The sequence below is a fragment of the Oryzias melastigma genome, linkage group LG14 (assembly GCF_002922805.2).
Source record: "Oryzias melastigma strain HK-1 linkage group LG14, ASM292280v2, whole genome shotgun sequence".
NCBI lineage: Eukaryota > Metazoa > Chordata > Actinopteri > Beloniformes > Adrianichthyidae > Oryzias > Oryzias melastigma.
In genome coordinates this window covers 16819322-16840736 of record NC_050525.1, presented here as the reverse complement: position 1 = coordinate 16840736, position 21415 = coordinate 16819322, and the positions used below count along the sequence as shown (strand labels likewise).

Below are 21415 nucleotides of genomic sequence, written 5' to 3'. Positions count from 1 at the left end.
TTCTGCTAAAGTTCCCAGCCCAGTGGAAGATGGTGACGAACTCATTACTGAAGGTGAGTAAAACACACAAGTGACCAGCTGTTTGACCTTTCCTCAAATATTTATTCTCTCAATTGTTAGCATGCTGGGTTCTCACACATTCACTCCCTTGTAGAGATAAAGAAATTGGATTTGTTAATTTTATGACTCTGAGAAGCATTTCTTTAACCATTCCATTTGTATCAAATTTTATACATATATTTTTGACACCTCTTTATCATAAAAACCCACTGTATTAATCTCATCTATTGTTATTATTTATGATATACCATGTAAGTTCAAATGTGTGGATCGAATTTGAGACAGTGGGTCAAAAATGTGCTTTATTCCTGAACATTTGTATTAATAATATTGCATCTTAAACTAACATTGTTGTGATAAAAAAAAGTCATCCAATATATTCTAATGTATAGACTACTTTCTTTATCCCATAAAAGCACTACTATTGCAAAAAAATAAATTTCATCAAAACATCTTAATTCCAAAGAATGTTAACTTTTGGTCAATTCTTTGATGAATTGGGCTTTACAGGGTTAAATGGAACCATAGCTGAAAAAGGGAAAAAAAATCCTACTAAATGTTCTAAATCTGTTCATGAATAATAGAAACATTGTCTGTATATGATTGAATCACCATTTGGTTCCACATAAAATTTTAGATTTTGCCAGACTGATCACCATTGGCAAGGAAGTCAGTGTGTTGACAACAGATTTACAGTGGGATGCAGCATAAATGAATGATTCTTTTTACAGTCTCTTTCCTTGTTATTTTATATCAACTTGCTCCTTTTCCACATCAAGTTTATCAGACCAACTCTTTTAGGTGTTAGTTCTGCTCAGTGGCCTTGTGGTAGAGTTCAAATCCCAGCTGAGTCATACCAAAGACTAAAAATGGGGTTAAACCACCAAATGGTTCCTGAGCACAGCTGTGTCTGCAGCTCACCCCTCCCCCAGGAGATGGGTCAAATGCGGAGAACAAATTTCGCACACCTGTGTGTGCATGACAACTAATGGGACTTCAACTTATTTTCATGTCTTTGAAACATTTTTTTTAGAAATGCATTTCTTTGACGAATCTGAATCACAAAACATGTTCTATCATCAGCGTAGAGTTTGTTTTCATGCGAAGTCCTTTCCAGGCACCTCAAGTTTAATCGCCAGTCGACACATGAAGCACACAAAACAATGATTTGATTGATGGTTCTTCTCTGCAGATGAGGTTCTAGCAGACGAGGTTCCAGCAGTGCCATCCTACATATCAGACCGCTACAAGGTGGGCCGGATGTTAGGAGATGGAAACTTTGCCGTCGTACGGGAATGTGTGGAGCTCTCCACCGGACGGGAGTACGCGCTGAAGATCATCAACAAGGGCAAGTGCAGAGGCAAGGTGAGTTCGAAAGTTTTATTCAATTTTTAAAAATACATGATAATTTTTAGCTTTTTGATTATTGCTAAATTATTAGACTTTACTTTCATAAAAGACTGACATCTGTCAAAGTAGTAAAACTCTGAAAATCTCTTGATAAACTTCATATCAAAACCAAAGACTTTTTTTTTTTTTAGTAATTTATCTTTTGAATAGTTCAGTCCTTCAAATAAGTCTTTGCTCTCCAGGAACACATGATCCAGAATGAAGTGGCGATCCTCCGCCGGGTCAAACATCCAAACATCGTCTTACTCATAGAGGAGGTGGACACTTACAACGAGCTTTACCTGGTCATGGAACTCGTCAAGGTTTGTCTCCCCACTAAAATGTGTTACATCTATCTTAGTAGACATATTACATTCCGAAAGAGGGTGACCGTTATTTTGAGCTAAAGTGCAGCCGAGAAGTGTGGCAGAAATAGTCGGAGGAGCATCAAGCGAACTGTGCTGCAAATGACGAAGTTGCACAGTATGGGACTGAGAGAATCGGTCTGTGGCCCCAGGGGCTGCTGTGTTCACATTCTTCATTCGCTCTCTTGCTTTCTGAGTCAAGAAATGTTTGTGCATAATTTAGGAGCCAGGAATGGGATCCATCTGTTCGTGCTGTGGCGTGGAGTACTACAGAATATAGATGAGAGGCAATCTGTGGGAGAAATGTGCGTACAAGTGAGGGTGTCCAAAAGTAGGAGGATCAAGAGAAAGCTGTGGATGAACGAGGTGGAAAGAGTTGATGCCAGGATAGAAGGAAAAGACACATTAAAAAGAGGAGCCAAAGTCTGTTTTAAACAAAATTCTATTTTAATCCAAGTGACTGGAATATTTCTGTAAAATTTCATAACATGATGCAGAATAATTTTACATTTGTTGGAGTCATTTTGGAAATACACTTATTTGGCAGTAGAGACATATGATAAAATTATCTGTACTGCAATACTTTTATTTAAAGTAGATCCAAAAAACGGTTCAGAAACAACAAAATGAAGCAGCATTTTTCAAATTATTTATCAAGTTTGAAATAAGTTTTACCCCAAAATATAAAATGCTTCCACGGAATGTCTTAGGATGTTGATTTTAGCATTTTGTCCTCGTGTTGCTTTTTCTTTTGTTCCCATTTCTTTGATGCATTCCTGTTTTTGTCACTTTATTGGAATTCTGTTTACAGAAAGAGTTACAAAATGTATTTCATCTTTAAAAAGAAAAATATTCTATTCAGAATATGCAGATAGCAGTTAGAATATCATTGTATGTCAACAATAACTGGTTCAGATGCTGCAAAAATATACCCAGCTAATGATGCTACCGCCGCCGTGTTTCTCAGTTCATAAAAAATAGCAGTAATCTTGAATTTGTTTTAATTCCCAAACAATTTTATTTTGAAGTAAAACATTAACATTTTTGTCCCAAATCTTCTTTAACCATTGTTTACAGTATGGTTTTACCTTAAGATTTAACTAAATGCAGGGGTGGAGGTACAGGTTGGGGCAGCTGTCCCCGCTCAAAAAAAAAAATTGGGGTTAATTTTAGTATCATTATTGACAAAGATTAAGAAATCATAAAAAAACTCCTGTCAGAATTCAAAAATTAAAATATCAATATTTTTAAATGAAATATCGATCCCTTCAAATTATTGGCCTCAGCCAAAACTCATGCTGTCTCCATAAATTCTTATTTTTGGAATATTTTTGAACAAAAACTCAATAATAAAACTGTTTAAAATACACATTTTAACCATTCATCTGTGATGGCCTTATTTACCACCTTTCTAAAGCCTTCTGCCCCCCTCCCACCCCCAATATAAATGTTGTAGCTTATCAAAAGTCATATCATTGAAAAGGTGTTCTTTTGAAAGGAACAACTGATTAGTTTCCTGTATCCTACATTCTCACGTCATCGTTGTGTTTCTCCTGATGAGTCTTCCAAAGGTCATCACAAATCCTCTCAGTGTGACACAAAACATGTTCACAATCATGTCGCGAGCAGCGTCAGGAATTAAATCTGATTAACTTCCCCACACAATGAAGCAGTCTTGCCTGCGTCAAACGTTTTCCTCAATAAATCTATAGTTTAATAGCAACAACAAATCCTTAATTAACACTTACTGGGCTGTCAGTTTGAAGCCACGCTTCATTTACCAGCAGTTTATTAATGTCTCTACTTTCAAATGAGATGTTAAAGCCTTCACGCTTAGATTAAAAGCATGCACATCCACACAAGAGGTAAAAATAAATAATGGGTACAGTGGAAGCCGAGTTGTGGCATTTGACAGTCCATATAATTAAAGAACAGTCACTGTCCAGGTCGGGCTGTGACAGTCCGTCTGAGTCAGAGTCGGAACGGGAGAGACATCCAGCCCTATTTTAAGCCTCTGTTCCAGTTAGTCCGTTCAGACAAAGAGACGGGAGAGGAGAAGACGAATTTGGAAGAAACGATCAAGACAAGTGGGAGGAGATGTTTTCAACCAAGGAGTCAGATTATTCCTCCAGCTGCTGAACAGACAAAAACTGAAAACTCATCAGCAAAAATAAATAAATCTGTGGAAAACTTTCAGTCTGAAAATAGAAAATGATTTTTTTTTTCCTTATGACTTGTCCACAGGGGGGAGATCTGTTCGATGCCATCACCTCTGCCAACCGATACACCGAGAGAGATGCAAGCGGCATGCTCCACAATTTGGCCAGTGCCATCAAATACCTCCACAGCCTGAATATTGTGCACAGAGACATCAAACCAGAGAACCTGCTGGTGAGTTCAATCACTATACATCCTTATATATCTTGCCGCAGTGCACCCCTCCCTTCTCTTGTTTCCTGTCGGCTTTCTGAATGAACGATGAAGTAATATTACTCACTCTGAACTCTCGCAGAGGGATGACTCATTCCTGCTGCCTTCACACTTCCTGCCCTCGCCCTTCTGTTAAAACCCATATTGTCAGAGAAATTAAGTTTTTTAATTACACTTTGTCTTCAGGTGTATGAGCACGCTGACGGCAGCAAAAGCCTGAAACTGGGAGACTTCGGTTTGGCGACCGTGGTCGATGGACCCCTCTACACCGTCTGTGGGACCCCAACATATGTAGCACCTGAAATTATTTCAGAAACTGGGTAAGATGAACACCTACGATGTAAACGGATCTCTATTGAAGGTGTTGCACTGCTAATGTTTAAAGCAGACTGTCAGGAAGTGACTCATCTTGTATCCTGAACTTTACACAGGTATGGCCTTAAAGTGGACATCTGGGCAGCTGGAGTCATCACATACATCCTACTGTGTGGTTTCCCACCATTCCGAGGGTAAGATTGCAACAAAATCTATTGAACTGACAGAGTTTTATGTCCAAAAAAAGAAATGTATCCAATTTTAGCAGAATTTCTGTTTATATTATCTCATTATTTACAGTATAGCTGGAGATATTTAAATACCTGTTAGTCTGGAAGGGTCACAGAAAAACTCTCCATCCTGAAAAGATTATTTTGTTTTTTAACTGTTATTGTTCTTTTAGTTACGATCTGCTGACTAGAAGCTTAAATGTAACATTTGAGTCCCCCTGCTGGTCGGTAATAGTGTAGCCCCCTGTCTGTCACTGACGCTTGATTGCTGTTTTAATGTTTTTAGGAGCAGCGAGGATCAAGAAGCCCTTTTTGATCAGATTCTGATGGGCCAACTAGAATTTCCTTTTCCGTACTGGGATAACGTCTCAGAGACCGCCAAGGTGAGCATCTTCTGCGTGTTCCTGTTTTGTGTTATGGACAAACGTTCACTCCCCCTAACCGAGAGAGTAAACCATTGATTCTGTTTGTGCAGGAGCTGATCCGATCCATGCTGGAGGTGGAAGTGGATCAGAGATACACCGCCCTTCAGGTGCTGGAGCACCCGTGGGTCACTGTAAGTGTTGTAGCAGACAGAGTTGGAGCGTCTTTTTCCTATTTCCCATGAAACATTTCTGTTTTTTCTCAACGCAGAATGAAGGTCTATGCGAGAACGAGCACCAGCTGTCAGTAGCAGGGAAGATTAAGAAGCACTTCAACACTAATCCGAAGGTCAACGACACCACTGCAGGCGTGTCAGTCATTTCTGTAAGTTATCATGAAAAGCGACTCCTCTCTTTAAACCTCTTCTCTTCAGAAGAGTCCGTCATTACAGAACCCAAAAGCGGTTGACACTAGAATCCAGATTGATTGTTCTGGTTTCTCTTTTTGTTCAGTTGGATGACAGCTTTTCTATGCAGAGATCCGGGTCGTTGGATTTCTACCAGCACCCGGCCATGTATTGGATAAGGTACGGCAGGTTTCCATGGAGACAGAATTGCAGAAGTCACAAAAGTGCCCCTTACCTTTCCAATCCCCTCTCCTAAGTGCTGCTTTGTTGACTGTTTGTGCCTGAACAATGCAGTTTTTTGTTTTTAACTCCACCTGCCACTACCTGCATTTTGCTGTCTGGTTGCTATCATTGTTGTGTCTTAGTTGAAATCCTGCAAAACTGCTTCTTAAAGCACGAAATAAAACATTTTGTATTTTGAAGTGCCATATTTTACAAAAATGTTCACCTAACCTGCTGTTTGTTTGAATTCATATTTATTTGTTTATTTTTTATGTTTTTGTTGTGATGCATCCTGGTTGGCTGCTTCCTGTGCCTGGTTTTGCTGCCTTGCTTCATTCCGCTTCCTTTTGGAGAACCTGAGTTAGCAGTGGACAAGTGATAAGAGGAATTGGGATAAATTATTAAGAATTTATATCTACATTTGCTGAGATGTGTGTCCTGAATAACACATTTAAAAGAGTTTTGGTGCACAATAATCTGTAACAAATTAAAAAATATATATTTAAAGATTTCTTAATTCCTCTTTTGACAGTCCACTGGTTTTGCCTTTTTTTTTATTTCCTGGAGCTCTAATCATGCTGTTTTCCTGTATTTTTTCTTTCTTCTAGGCCACCCCTTTTGATAAGGAGAGGCAGGTTCTCAGACGAGGATGCCACTCGGATGTGAAATGGCGCCCTTCGCGAACGATCCAGGCTGTGAATACAGAGAAGACAACAAAAACCCAACATGTGGAGCCTCCCCACTGCCTCCCTGGCCTTCCTGCCCCGTTCCTCTCTCCGACCCCTCACACTTGCTCCGATCCCTCTCTAGACCACAGCTCCCCATCGGACTCGGATGACATCTCCATCGGCTCAGTCAGCACCATCAACTCCCCCAACTCACCTTTTTAAAAGGAGGATGCGGCGGGGAGGAGGAGGAGAAGAAACATTCATCATCCAGGAGCTGGAAACACTGGAAAACTGTGGCAGGGAGATCGAAAAAAAAAAGAAATCTGTGAATTTAAACAACAAATTTTGCCTAAAACCATTTTCCCAAAGCTGGAAAACAGATTGTTGGTGCAAGAGAAAAAAAATAATATAAACACTACGAAGAGGGAAAATGCTAAGTGAGGTGGAAGACTTTTCATTTTTTGAATATTCTCTCATCTGAGCACATGTTACAGAGCTCAAGGAGCAAGAAAGGTCAACAACACTGTTGACCTTTAAGTGATGATTCGGGCTAAACATGGAACCTTCCTCCAGACTGAACAGCTCTTCGAGGCAATACGAGAATATGGACCAATGTTCATGTTTTATTGAACCTTATTTATTCATACTTTATTCACTGCATTTTTTAAAAAATATGTATCTCCCTTTTTTATTAGAAAATGTTTGTTGTGTTGCGAGTATGATAGGAAGTAAGAAGTAATAGATCAAAGGTTGTGGTAGACTTTATGAATGAAGTAAGATTGCAAAATCAGAGCTAAAAGGAAGAGGAATAAAACAGTTCTGACTCTTGTTCACATATTGCTGACGTTGCCTTTCTGGAACACTGAATCGCAGTACTACAGCTTTCAGTTTACAGACTGCTATTCAGACAATAATGGTGCATTTTATTTCCACTTAAAAAGCTTTGTTATCTGCAGCTCTGATGGCTTGTTACACTAAACCCCAGCAGCATCTGGGTGCTTGTAGCAGACTTAACATGTTTTCCTCAACGCACATGTTCTCATAACCACTCTGCTCAAGACTCCTCATTTTTGCCAAATCAACATTGACATTTTCCAGCATAGAAAGGTTACCACAACAGTTTAGGAATATGGGGACATTTTTATACAAATAAATAAGACGGAGAGGGTGCGAATATCTGAAAACCAGCAGCACTTGTTCAAAGAGTTGAAAGGTCGTAGGAGGGTTGATTTCTGCTCTGTACAACCTCATTTATGACTTCATTTTTCAGATGAACGCATGACAGACATACAGTAGCCTATTCTTATGAGACAAAAGTGATGAAGAATTCTTTATATGTTATGTAAATAACAATTTTATTTTTTTGATAGTTCTTAAAACAGTATATTTATTTACTAGTTTTTGTCTATGACAGCTGTAAAAAAGTGTAACAGGGAGTAGGAGTTAAAAAAAATGCTTATATTGCGATTGGCATTGAGAACAATGGGATTTCTGACAGCTAATAGGATGTTTGACTAAGAAAAATGAAGACCAGATCTAATTTTTTTTTCTTGTTTCGGATCTAGCTGAAGTTGTCTCTCTTTCCTCTGCTTCTGGTCACACGATGACGTGTTGCAGAGCAGAATTAATTTGTTGTGCTGTTCAAGTCCACACTCTCTAGCACAAGTGGTTTACCAAAGTGCTCTCACAGCTGCACCGCCACATTACAGTTTGTTCCAAATGCTGATACCTGTACCTCTGTTTAAATACCCTGTCAATAACAATAGAAATAATAAATACATGGTGAAAAAACAGCATTTTCTGCTTTTATTTGTTCACTATTTATGTGTTTGTGCTTTGGTGTAACACACTCCAATGTTTGCCGTACTGTAAAAGCGTTCCCAGCATTTTAGGCAAAATTTCAACACATGTGTCATTATTTCTGCGGAGTGCATTAGAAATTCACCTCTGAGTTGTGGGTGATAGTGTTGGGGCAGAGTAAGCCCACCCATACTTCCCAGCATCCATTTGTTTACACCACTGACTGTATAAAGAGAACTGGACTGAGCAAGTGTGACATCACCCGCTCCGGCGAAATGAAGCCAATACAGTCGCCATTTTTCAGAGATATGGACATCCCCATGTTGGAGCCAGACGACAGTGATTGGTCCGGGTCAGTCTCAGGCAAGGTTTATATGGAAATTCTTATTGAAATTCGGCACCTCTTCCAGTGAAAGCGTTCTCAGGAGAATCTGTCAATAAAGCGTTCGAGTTTGGGGCCAGCAGGCACCATTTGCTTTCACTAAGGCATCTGGTTGGTCAGTTTATAACATGAATAGCTTGCAATAAAGAACAAGATCATGAAAAAAAAATTGGGATTAGCAAGAAGTTAAAAAAAAACAAGAATATTATTCTGAAAAACAGAATGACTGAGTAGTAGCTATTTATTTCACCATAGACGTCTTTAAGATTTTTGCTTCTTTGAACTAGCAGGTACTTCCTATTTTGAGCACAAGGGAGGAGGGATTACTCAGTCCAGTTCTCTATATACAGTCAACCTAACATTTCCGGTGCAACAAAAATGACAACAATTGTGGAGTACAGTTTAGATCCAGATGCCTTCTCGGGTGAGGAAAATGGAGATGTTCATTTTCTTGAAGCGGATGCATCAGAATGGATTGAAGCAGGGAGCTCGTGACTTTCTGTAGCAGCTTTAACGTCAAAGCTACAACGATTTGAATAAAAAAAATACTTAGAAATATAATTTTAAGCTTAATTTTATTTAAATATGCACTTCATTATGAGAAAAATGCCATGAGAATATGTTAAAAACACCCAAAACCTTTTTTTTTATTTAACTGAGTTGGCCTTTAAATGGTGTATAATTACCACTTTGACCCCTAGGTGTCGCTTTACTACATTATTGTTTCAATTTCTGCGTAGAAGAAGACAGGCGCCGCTGCGGTTTGCAAAACAAATATGTTTGTGACTGTGACCGATAAGAATTTATAATATTCAGTTATTAGGTCATAATGTAGAAATGTATAGATAGATAGATAAATAAGTGTAATGTTAGATACCGAAAGTTGTCGTTTGGAGTTTAAGTAAAGAGTTTTTAGCTCGGTAACGTGTTGTTACGTTAAGAGTTAGCTTGCTAGCTGACCGGAGCGCCGCTGCAGTTGTGCTTGACTCCAGTCATGAGCGAAGAAGACAACTCGCTTCCAGCCGCGAGTAAAGAAAAAGACTCCACTCTGCTGCTGACTAAGGACGGACAGAGGTACTATATGAGCAAAAGCGGAGTCGTTGACAGCAGGAACGTAATAACGCCGCACGAGCCGGATAACAATGCCTCGTCGTGCGACGCGGACGATCCGGACGAAGAGAGCGACGTTCTGGACACATCCGACCCCAGAGACAGCGCTGCTAGCCCCGAGGAGCTGAACGACGAGGAGACCTCCGAGGGGGACAACGCCCCCAAACAGTGCATCTATGAGGGATGCAAAGAAACCACGACGCAGGTGGCAAAGCAGAGGAAACCGTGGATGTGCAAAAAACACCGCAACAAGATGTACAAAGACAAGTACAAGAAAAAGAAGAGTGACCAGGCCATGTCCAGCGGAAAACTAGATGTAAGATGTGCAAAAGTATTTGACAACTTAATTTTAGCCATGTGCAGCAAACCTTTATACAAAGATACAAAGAACTTTAATTGATCAAATAATGGAGAAATTGCTTTGTTACTATAGCTAAAAAAATAACACGTAATTATAAAACAACATATAAGAGATTTCATTAAAATATAATAAATGTGTCAAGTGTATATGAGCTGTTTTAGAGTCTAATAGAGTTGTGTAGTCTGGCAGGAAAGATCTGTGAAAACATTTCATCCTGCAGCATCACTGACTGAAAAAGACTCATGCAGAGGAAGATGGAAATGATTGATCATGATAGATTCCAGTTTTTGTAGCATCCTCCTTTGACCCAGAGTGGAGATGCAACAATTCCATCATAAAAAAACGTATGAAAGTCCTTCAAACTCTGGAGAACCTCTGTCTCTTCAGCCTCTCCAGCAATCTCTGGTCACTTCTCCAGCAGCATTTTGTTGTTGCCAAGCGACAACAGCTGATTTTGTAAGCGATGCCCCCAGTAAGTAGATCGTCCAAAAAGAGGTAGCAGGCATGCCAACACACTTATTACATGTAGAAAAATAGGCAATGTCCGTCAAAATCATGTTAAAAATAGAAAAACATCAAAACAAGTAAGCTAACAAGGAGCTATAGTAACTACTGGAACCAGTTGGAGGAAAAAAGTACTATAATACTTACTTGAGACCCTTTTAAATTTTTGGGTAGTAGAATAGATCAGATAAATTTGTATTAATCCACAAGGGCAAATGTGTTACAGCATATCACACAACAATAAATGTGTTAAAAAGGTGTGTAAGAAAGTGAAACACGAGACTACAGTGTCGTAGAAATGTTCTCAGACCTCACTGGGCCTCTTTTGGTTCTGTGCATTGACCAGGAGAACTCTGAAGAGCGTCCAGTGTCAGTGAACAAACAACGCCTGAGCGGCATGGGGGACCGACCTGCCAGACCTTCACTCATAGAGCAGGTCTTGAATCAGAAAAGACTGGTAAGTCCAAGTAGTGGCCAACATCAGGAAACTGATTGAATTAGTCCAACATGGTATATTAGGCAGTTAAAGTACTGCTGTAAACTTCAAGCAAATTAGTATATAGTAAGTAAACACTCGGTTTTATTTATTTATTCTAGATTTTGTCTGTGTGCGGCTACCTTTTGATTTCCAAACATTGCTCCCAACTTTAAAACATTATTTGAAAATACAAATACAATGATATTTTATTTTATTTTTACCTTAGTTCCAGCCAGCTTTTAGCTTAATTTATGTTGGGAACATTTTGCAGTTGTTTAGTCCATCTTTAATCAGTTTCAATTATTGTTTTATCCTATTTTTTTATTTCATTTTCTAATGCAGTTTTTGACCTTTTTGAATTTCTTTTCTTGGAAACGGAGATATAAAGATCGACTTTTGAATTAAGATAACTGTTCTTACTAAATTTTGTAACTGATATTAAAGTCAAGTAGTTAAACGGGCTATTCATTTAGTTTTTTATGGCTATCTAAATCCATAAACTACATATAAATAGCTTTTTTTATTTTTTAATTCATACACCAACCTTTTTTTTCTTCTTTTTTTTTCAATTTTGACACATTTTGTCCAAAGCTTAACTTTAGAGTTACTCATATTCCTATAAGAGGAATAATGGATTCGCTGTCCATAATTTAAAAAAAGCACTTTATTAGTATGTCAGTAAAAATACTAGAACTCTTAAGTTGAAAATATTATTTGTTATGGACTAAAGCTTTTTAACATTGTTTTTTTAGTGTATTATTTTAGTTGTTAATCTAATCTGACTGCATTACATTCATTCCAGAAGCTGTTTACTTTTGTGTTTAAATAAAGTTTCTGTGTCATCAGTCTCTGCTCAGGAGTCCGGAGGTGATCAGCTTCCTGCAGCAGCAGCAGCAGCTCCTGGTCTCACAGAGCCGCAGTCAAGCACAGCAGCAGTTCCAGGGCTGTTGACCAGAACTGATCAGTACGCAGCAGTATTTGTAAAAACATCAGACTAATGAGAAGAAAAAAAATACTGACACTTGTTCCATCCAAGCATGATTTTATCTAGATTTAGATATAAAAAATGCAGGTACAAATTGGGGGCATGTTGAGAATTGTGGAATTAAATTAATATATTAACTTAATATAAAGTTTATTAATGCCTGATGGGAAATACATGAAGAGGTCACTCAAAAGAAGTGTGAACATATTTATGTAGCAGAGTCTTCAGCTGTTAATGAAGTTCATTTTTTTACATACAACCAACTTTTCCAATGCTTTCTATTTAAATGCCAGTAGCAACGAAGGCTGTAGATTACACTGGTTTGAATGTGGGAAAACCTTCTACGTTGTCTTTTATATGAAGTGTTTAAACCTCCTTAAATGTTGTTACATGTGACAATCAGTTGTCTTCAGTCAAGTTCACATTTAAGGACTTGTTTTTATCTAACATTTTTTTTTTTTTAAGTTTGGTTCTAATCAAACTGTAGCACAAAAATGACAACAAATAACGCTAACGTGCCATCTGTTTGTAAAGTGTGGTAATATGGGAGAAGAAGTTTCTCTCCGTTTCAGGGTCTGTTTGTAGTCTGTACCCCCAAATATTGATCATTAAACATAGAAAAAACACAGAAACAATTCTCCGAATGTTTTTTTATTGTACGGGAGACACCCAAAGCTTTAGAAATCATTGGAAATAAAGAACCATGTAACAGCAAACGTTGGTCAAGACAGCAAATATCACTACAACATGTATAACAGCACTGAAGTACCTATAAATACATCCCATTTTTTTTCTGGCCTCAAGTATTTCCTGAGTCCCAGTGGACGAATAAATGCTTCGTCCTCTTGAAATGAAGAAACACTTTTCAGCCCAAATAAATTCACTTTTGTTTCTTGACATGGCGAGCAAACCGTTGCCGTCTACCTGCAACAAGAACACACCTGTTGGTGTTATGAGACTGAGGAGATGGGGTTGTGGGGGGAGCCCATCTGGGTGAGAACCTTATCCAGCCATTGCAACGGCCCGTGCAGGTGCACTTCAATCCAGCAGGGGGTGCTGGTCACATCCTGGCGGTGGTATTCAGCCCCCCATCCCTGAAGAAAGGACACAAGAGCCGTCAGCCAGAGGGTGATGGACACTCCCGACGTGGCATCTGGTAGGATTTGGTACCTTGACGAAGCTCATGCGGATGGTGCACATCTTGGTGAGCTCGTACACCACCTCGAAGCCGTGGTTGACCGACTGGGCGAGGAGCTGGGCGAAGAGCTGGTTGTTGAAGATCTTGAGGCTGCATCCGCTGGGGATCTTGCACACGGTGGTGGGGTGGAAGCCATGCTGGAAGTTGCAGTTGCGGCTTTGGACAAAGATGCTGCTGTCGCTCAGACACTCTGCGTACACCTCCCCGCCCACGTAGTACAGATGCAACCCTGAGAGGAAACAACAAAAAAAATAAAGGTTAAGCAAACACATTGAATTTTACATTTATAAACTTATTTGAATTTATGTATAAATTGTTGATTAATACTGGTCTGTGCACTTTTTAGTAATTTACAAAGAAAGAAGAAAAGGATTGTTAAAAAATAAAAGTTAAACTATAACAATTTAGTTTTTTCAAAAAGGAAATCCTTGATAATTAGGTACAGAGAAGATCGCAAAACCCTAAAAATAGTGTACATTTATTTTTCTTAATTAACTCTTCTGTTTTTATGTATAATGTCTAGAGCAGGAGTGTCAAACTCAATCGCACAAGGGGCTAAAATCCAAAACACACCTTATTGAACACACTTAAACTAAATTCTTAATACTTTAAAACAGTAACTTTTTAACATAATTATGAACTAGACATATAGCATTACCTGCTGAAAATGCTAGTGCTGATAGGTGAAGACGCTGAAATTGATAGCTAAAACGCCGAAGTTGATAACTGAAAACACTGAAGCTGAAAACCAGCTAAAATATTAGCTAAATGCCAAATTAGCCCCCCCCCCAAAATATCTTGAATCAAATTTAGCTTAAAAAACAGAAAAAAGCATAATTAGCCAAAACAGCTAGCGTGAAAATATTAAACAGTCTAAAAAACTTCAGAGAAAAAAAAGCCCAAATTAGCCAAAACATTTAGCATGTAGCTGAAATATTAGCTAAACTCCAAAATGGCCTAAAAATTCTTAGTAGATGCCAAAATAGTTCAAAAAGCTAGCAGAATGCCAATTTAAAAAACTTTTTAACATAATAATATACCATAAAAGGCAGCAATATTAATCAAGAATAAATCAAATTAAACCTTGAATAACTTTGAATATTTTACTCTCCATAAAAATATGTTTTGTCCCACCCCCGGGCCTTGAATTTGACACAAGTGATCTAGAACACTCATACTCATCCAAAGTTTAGAGGGAATTTAGTGATTCTTTCAGAATAAAGGCGTGTTTTCTAGTCTCTTAAATATTTTTAAAATAATGTTTATTTCAGGCAGCTTGAAGAAAGTAAACTAAAAGAACAAAGTCTAGCCAACCTTAAAATAACCAAATTAGTTCTTGTGGAAGTTTTAAATAAAAGCTGCAGCTGAAACTGAAAGCAAGTAAAAGGCGCGCCGACATTAGTCTTCAAAGTTAGACACAAGCATTTCTTTACTTGGTAAACTTGTAAAACTAATAAAAAAATATCATATTCAAATAAAATAGCTACAGAAAAATGTCATTTTGTAAAGACTTAACCAACTTAAAAAAATCCACATAACATCTATACGTTTTTTTGATTTTACCATTGATTAAATGTTTTTTTTTTATTCTTTATATGGTGTTTCGTAAATTTAGCCACTTGTATTTCTTAAAGTTTGATTAAAGTATAGTTTAAGTAAATTGTATTGGAGTCAAATATTCTTTAACCGCCCGCTGTACCTTTGCCAATGTGCCTGCGCGTGTGCTCGATGGTGGAGTTGCGGTTGACGTTGGACAGGAGGCCCAGGCAGAAGCGGTTCTTGTTGTTACACGGGTCGGTGAAGCCGTCCACCAAAATGCTGTGGGAGGAAGCGTGGAAAGTCTCCCCAACCCTGTTGTTGAGCTCATAGTAAGCGACAGAACACCAGTACTTGGGCTCTTCATAGCAAACGGGCCTCAAATCTGAAGGGAGGATGGACATGAAGGTGGATAAAGTACTAAGGAGAATGCGTGTGTTCTGATACAGACACGTGAGCTGGTTGGTTACCTCTGTGTGGAGCGGAGAAGGTTAGTTTAGTGGTTTCTGTGGAGTTGCTGGGCTTCACGTCTTCTTGAGGGGTTGTCTCCATGCTGCTGTAAGGAGGCGGGGGAGTCTCTGCTGGAAAAATCACCAAACAGGAATGTTATGGCTGGAGCTGTCTTTTTTTTTTTTTACTTTTAAGTGTTGTTTCTGTCTGTTCCAGGACCTGGGTTCAAATCCCGGACGAGCCCCCAATTTATGTCTAATTACTTGCTAAAGGATGTAACATAAAGGTATATAAAAAATAAATACTCTGATGACTCAAAAACCCTCACAACAAAACTCCACCTTAATATAAGCTTGGGATTTATTTACAGAAAAATCAAAATTACACAAAAATAACTGAAACACAAAGACCAAAAGCCTGCATGAATCAGTAAGATCTGTGGAAGAACTACCTGTGATGTGATAGGGGCTGCCGGGTTCTGCAGAACTGTTGGGGGAGTTGGGGAATATTTGGGAGTTGGGGGTCTGTGCGAGAGAAGAAGGTGTGGAAGAGGAGAAGGAGGAGCCGGGCAGCGGGGGGAAGGCGTCCGGGTAGGTGGCGTTCTGGGGCATCAGGGGCTCGTTGTGGAGGGAGGTGTTCCGAAACTTTGCCAGCAAACTGTGCTGGGGGTTGAACTCGCTGTGACGGGGAACCAGAACCGGAGGCAGCACTGAAGAGGAAAGTTTGAAGTATAACTACCCAAAAAACAAACAAAAAAACTAGGGCCAGGAATCGATTAAAAAAATTAACTAATTAATCGCAAAACTGGAAAAAAGTAATCGCTATAATTTTTTTAATTATAAATAATTAAATAATCACAACATGAAATCACACATGAAACTGTACATTTAAAACATGTATTTTTTTAATTACTGCTGCCAATCAGTTACAAAATAATCTGATTAATCGCACTTTTATGTTGCGATTAATCACAATGTTTTACCAGATAAAATACATTTGTACAATATGGCAGCGCGACATGGATTAAATAGTCCGCTTTTTGTGACAAAAAGATCTAACTAAAAACTGATTGAATAGTTATTTTATTATTTTATTTTACTTCGATTAATTTACGTTATTACAAATTAACACGTCAACTCTTTTTTTATTAATTGCGTGCGTTAATCCGTTAAAGTCCACAGCTCTAAAAAAACCGTCATGACGCTCACGGCTGTGAAAGTGTATACCTGGAGTCTCCACGCGCCGGTAGTGATACGGGTTGACACAGATATCCTTCTGTTTGGAACCGAAGGGGAACTCGCAGCACTCCAGAGGCTTCAGCTCGTGATGGGACTGCAGGTCCGGCCAGCGCCACACCCGGCAGTAGATGACGTGGGGCAGGCCCTTCCTGTGGGACACCTGCAGTCTGCCGTCCAGCGAGCGAGGGATGGTCACGCACTTACCTGAAGGATAGAATGCAGTCATTTTATTGAAACATATTTAAAAATACATATATTTGTAACTTTTAAATAAATAGTGCTCTTTGACCTTTTTTTCCCCTTTAAAGAAGCTGAAATGTTTAACTGAGCTTTAAAAAAGCAACAATAAATACTTTTGTTTTCCCTCACCCAATTCTACAGAGTTGAAAAACAAATAAAATTAAAACATTTTTAAGTAAGGTCTTCTAAGTTTCTTTTTAAGAAATGAAATGTAAAAAAATGCTTTTGAAAAATGTATATTTATATATATTTATATGTATATTTACATATATAAATATTTTTTTTATTTAAGACATATTTTTGAAAAATAAATACTGTTGTCAATTTGACAATTAAAAGCAAAAATAAATACTTTGGTTTTCCCTCATCCAATTCTAGCGTTGAAAAACTAAATTAATATTTTTTTTAAATAAGGTTTTATAAATTTCTTTTTAAGAAACGAAATGCAAAAAAAAATGTTTCAACGGAGATGCTATTAGATACCCTTTGAGCGATTCACTTCAAAAGAAGCTGCTGTGTTTACCTCAGTTTAAATATAAAAAAAAAATCAAAAAAGGGCAACAAATAATGTTTCTCTCTCACCCAATTTTACTGTATTAAAACACAAATAAATAAATCAATAAAAACGATTTTTTTCTAAATTTCTATTTAAATTTTAGAAAGAAAATGTAAGAAATGTTTTTGAAACATAAATATTTAAGTCAATCAGACATTTTTTTCAAATAAGCTGCCATGTTTAACTGAGCTTAAATTAACAATAAATTAAAAGAAACAATTTTGTTTTTCCTCAATAATTCTACAGTGTTGAAGAAATAAATTAGTAAAAACTTTTTTTTTTTTTTTTTACATTTCATTTTAAGAAATGAAATATAAATGTTCATCATTATATCATCATTAGTGAAGCATCTGTGTTTCTGTTTCAGGAGGCGAAGCTGCTGTTTAAAATCAAGTTTCACAGACCAGATGAACCTGAGCAGACATGAGCAGAAAAACATCTTCATCCAAAATCAGATTCAAAAAGTCAGACCTGTTTTTGTGAAACAGAGCTGCTAACTTCCCATGGACATCTAGTGTCCATTACAAGGTCAACAGAACCTTTTGTGGGTAGAAGTCAGTTATAAAGTGAAAGGTTGAAATTAATTATTTATAGTTTTAGGTATGTTTAAGAGGTTTACTTTAAGAAAAAAAATATTTTTAGGAATTTGAACTGTAAAGCGACTAAAACGTCAGTTTTTTTCTCTGAAGTGTAAAAATTAAATTTACTCTGCTAAAACACAAATTACTTAATTAAAATCCAATAGAAAACCCTTTTTATAATATTTCAAGCACATCGCTGGAACTCACTGGGCTGCCCGGGACAGCTCAGGGCTCTCTCCAGCTCCTCCATCGCTCCTTTCTTCTTCTTGAGTTTCTTCACCAGAGAATCGACAGCCTTCTCGGCCCACTTCTCCTCCTCGTCGCCTTGCTTCCAGCCAAGCAGGCGTTTCACTGCAGGGCTGGTGAAGGAGAACAGGGACGTAAAGGAGGTGGAGGAGTTCATCTTTAGCGTGAACGGATAGGTCAAGTTGGATTAGAGTTCCCTTGAGGACAGGAATTTTATGACAAAAAAAAAAAAAAAACGCTGAGTCAGGGCAGATGATTTTGTTTGTATTCCTTTGCTTCTTTAGTGAAGACGCCAGCTCTGAATCCTGTCTCTGTGCCGCCACAAAAGGGATCTGGCTGCTCTGGATTGAGCCTCCTGCAGGGAAGGTTATTCCTCGCAGAGCCAGGAGTCCAGGTCAGGTTTCAATCATCTGAAGAGAGACATGAGAGACTGCATCAACTGACAGGAGTGAGGAGGAGGAGGAGGACGGTCAGGTACCGCAGAGACATTAGTCACATTGGTGGTGAGTTGGCCCGGAAAGATGAGTAAAGTCATCTTTTGATCTTTTTTTAAAAGCGTTTTTTAAAAAATGTCGATTTTTAGGAGATACTTTCTTACTTATTCGAAATTTTCCTCTAAATTGTGAGTGTGGGGTAAGCCCGCCCCCCTTTCCCATCATCCATCTGCTTGCATGCTCTGGCTTAAAGCCCAACCTAACATTACGAGTGCAACAAAAACGCAATTTTAAGCTTAATTTATGACCACCATCCGAAAACTACAACAAGAACGTTCATTGGAGTTTATAAAAAGTGCATTAAATGTGGATTTCCATAATCAGGAGGTTTTCTCGGTGGGACTGCTCTCCCACATGCTGCACAATGACATAAGTCTCTGTGGACTTTAAAAAAAAAAGACACTCCAGAGAATAATTCCAGAAAAAAAGCAGACCAACGTGGCCAAAACTCATTTCTAGATTCACCACTGATGAGGGAACGTCCTTTCTGGCCTCTGTTTCTATGATCATGCCACTGACGCCCAGGAGCCATTCTGTCTGGCCAGAACACATCACAGGACAGGAGGGGGAGAGGGGAACCGGGAGGGAGACTTCTTCTGCTTGTGTCTTTCTGGGCATGTCCTGGAAATGACACAAACGGGGTGCTGGAGCAGCATGTCCCCAAGGAATCTCTCTATCCTTAACAATATCTGCTTTATTCCTCTGTGCATTTGCACATTTTGATTTTAAATGCCATTTTTATAAACAAAAACTCTCACATTCGAGCACTTTTTTTAATGGAGTTCCTCAGTTTTGTCTCAGGTGAGTCTAGAATGATAACAGGTGAAATGTGCATGAAACACCCCCAAAAAGGCGTCCAGCTCTAGCCTGGATTCTGCAGACAGCTGGAGTTTTTACAATGACAGCAAAAGCGCCAAAGCTCAGTGCAGGATCAGTCCATCGCTGCTGCTTTATGGAACCCTGGCGTCAGCGAGTCTGCAGCCTCAGATAGACTAATTACCTAATGCTTTATCGCCAGTGCACCCCTTCCCAAAAAAGTAAACACCAGGCTTCCTTTTACTATCACTCCACGCGGTTCTTTTTCCCCGCAGCCAAATCCGGTTTCGGCAATGTAAACACACCTTTGGTTTGAAAATGTGCAACCATCAGGAATTGTTAACTTTACTGATTTATTTTACGAAAATAAACTTTTTTTAAATTATTAAATTAGTTATATATATATATATATATATATATATATATATATATATATATATATATATATATATACCAAAGTTAAAAAATAATCTACAAAATATTTCATTTCCGCAAACCCGGTAGGAAGATATTGCGCAAAATCCCAAAATAAAATTCAGGTGACAGCTAGTTCAAAATACAACTTTAGAGAAAGTTAATGAAATGATTTCTCTCTGCAAACAGGAAGACGGTTTGTTTCCTCACCTCTGTTGTGATAACAAGTGCACAGAAGACGGCCGTGAGTGTTGCAGCTTCCCCGGACAGCCAGAGTTGTGGAAGTGCGCGTCTGTCTCTTCGGTGTGTTGTGTCTGTCCACGCGGGAGTGTAAAGACAGCGTCAACGGGAAGTTGTTAGAAATCCTTCATTTCAGAATAAAAGCATGGAGATGTCCTTAGAAGTTATGCAAAATCATAAAAAATCATATATTAATAGGCCTACCATTTGCTTTTCATCAATATAGCCAACATGACTTGAATCAGTTTTCTTTTTTCATTTTTCTATTTTATTTACAATTTTCTAAAATGTATTATCATAAAATATTATTTGCTGTATTTTAGTGATGTTTATTATGTTACAAAGTCTGATAATATCATTGTTGTTGTAGTTGTTGTAGGAACGTCAAGGGATCAATTAAAGTTACATATTAGTTATTTGTGTATGAATATGTGAAAGCAAACAGACAAAGGCAAAAGAAACAAACATATAAACGAAAAAAACTTTTTTAGAGGTGACATTTGTTAGACATATTCAAACTAACAAACAAAAAATGGAACTGAGAGCCAAAATCAAATTGAAAATACTTCCTAAATTTTATACTTGGCCCTTTTAAGAGGGTGATGTGATTTTCTTTTTTAAACAAATATAAAAATGAACAATTATTATTTTTGATATTAATTTTTATCAAATAAAATGTTTACACCTTGTACCGGAAGTTGTGAGATTTTTTCTTTTGTTGTGAAGGTCCGATTTGCCGCTTTTCCGGTGGAAGTATCTATGGCGCCATTGACGCAGGTTTGAAGAGCTCCGGCTCCCCTCCTTCAGCAGCCACAGTGGAGCGCCGCGCAGCCTTGGCGGCGTCAGTCTGACTGGAACCTCAGCGCCTGTTTGCCAGATCCCTCCGCCTTCCCCCTGCTGGAACATTCCCAGGTTTTCAGGGATTTTAGTTGTAGTGCCTTCAGCGCGTGCAGCGGCGCGCGCTCCTCCGCGTGTCACCTGTGTCACGCCCAGACCTTCATTCATTCAGTGTGGAGGAATGGGATGATGGGACGTCTGTTCTACTTTCTGACTCTTACAATGTTAAATTTCAATTTTCCATATTTATTATCGTTTACAGTCGCAATGTTGTTGTGTTTGATATAATAAATATAATTTAAATAGATTTTCCACGCACATTAAAAAATATATATTTTTTTATTTTTACGTCACCATTCAACAGTTGAAAGTGAGAACACACCCCGATATCCTTAAATACGTGCTATCAATTGATAACCCTAATGTAAAGTAGCATGTATTCGGTTTAAACGTCTCTCTATGAGTCACACTTTATAAAGTACAACTTTTCGATTTTTTTAA

At 38.2% G+C, this 21415-nt stretch overlaps 3 protein-coding genes across 6 annotated transcripts in view; 2 read left to right on the top strand and 1 right to left on the bottom strand.

Annotated features, from left to right (window-relative positions):
* Positions 1–8241, top strand: part of dclk1a (doublecortin-like kinase 1a) — a 49391-nt gene extending 41150 nt beyond the window's left edge. Inside the window, exons 12-21 of the mRNA XM_024265401.2 lie at positions 1280–1425; positions 1653–1772; positions 4059–4205; positions 4431–4564; positions 4676–4753; positions 5076–5172; positions 5265–5345; positions 5423–5536; positions 5665–5738; positions 6389–8241. Of these exons, the coding sequence (XP_024121169.1) occupies positions 1280–1425; positions 1653–1772; positions 4059–4205; positions 4431–4564; positions 4676–4753; positions 5076–5172; positions 5265–5345; positions 5423–5536; positions 5665–5738; positions 6389–6446 (1049 nt within the window). The 3' untranslated portion in view covers positions 6447–8241. The remainder of the gene's footprint in view (positions 1–1279; positions 1426–1652; positions 1773–4058; positions 4206–4430; positions 4565–4675; positions 4754–5075; positions 5173–5264; positions 5346–5422; positions 5537–5664; positions 5739–6388) is intronic.
* Positions 8242–9355: 1114 nt separating this feature from the next.
* LOC112139895 (regulatory factor X-associated protein) lies at positions 9356–12694 on the top strand. The gene is made up of 3 exons (XM_024262743.2): positions 9356–10056; positions 10952–11062; positions 11930–12694. The coding sequence occupies exons 1-3, from the start codon at positions 9625–9627 to the stop codon at positions 12032–12034; spliced, it is 648 nt and encodes a 215-aa protein (XP_024118511.1). The 5' UTR covers positions 9356–9624; the 3' UTR covers positions 12035–12694.
* Positions 12695–12703: 9 nt separating this feature from the next.
* On the bottom strand, positions 12704–20988 carry smad9 (SMAD family member 9). Of its 4 annotated transcripts, none has more exons than XM_036215099.1 (9): positions 20763–20988; positions 20048–20151; positions 18075–18523; positions 16479–16694; positions 15704–15961; positions 15273–15380; positions 14966–15187; positions 13239–13495; positions 12704–13162 (listed from the first exon to the last, which is right to left on the bottom strand). In XM_036215099.1, exons 3-9 carry the CDS (start codon positions 18268–18270, stop codon positions 13019–13021), a joined length of 1401 nt encoding a protein of 466 aa, XP_036070992.1. In that variant the 5' UTR covers positions 18271–18523; positions 20048–20151; positions 20763–20988; the 3' UTR covers positions 12704–13018. The 4 variants fall into 4 exon arrangements, with proteins under 4 accessions (XP_036070992.1, XP_036070990.1, XP_036070989.1 ...); XM_036215097.1 differs by having other exon boundaries at positions 15273–15383; positions 20048–20202; positions 20763–20985; XM_036215096.1 differs by having other exon boundaries at positions 15273–15383; positions 20763–20985.
* Positions 20989–21415: the final 427 nt, after the last annotated feature.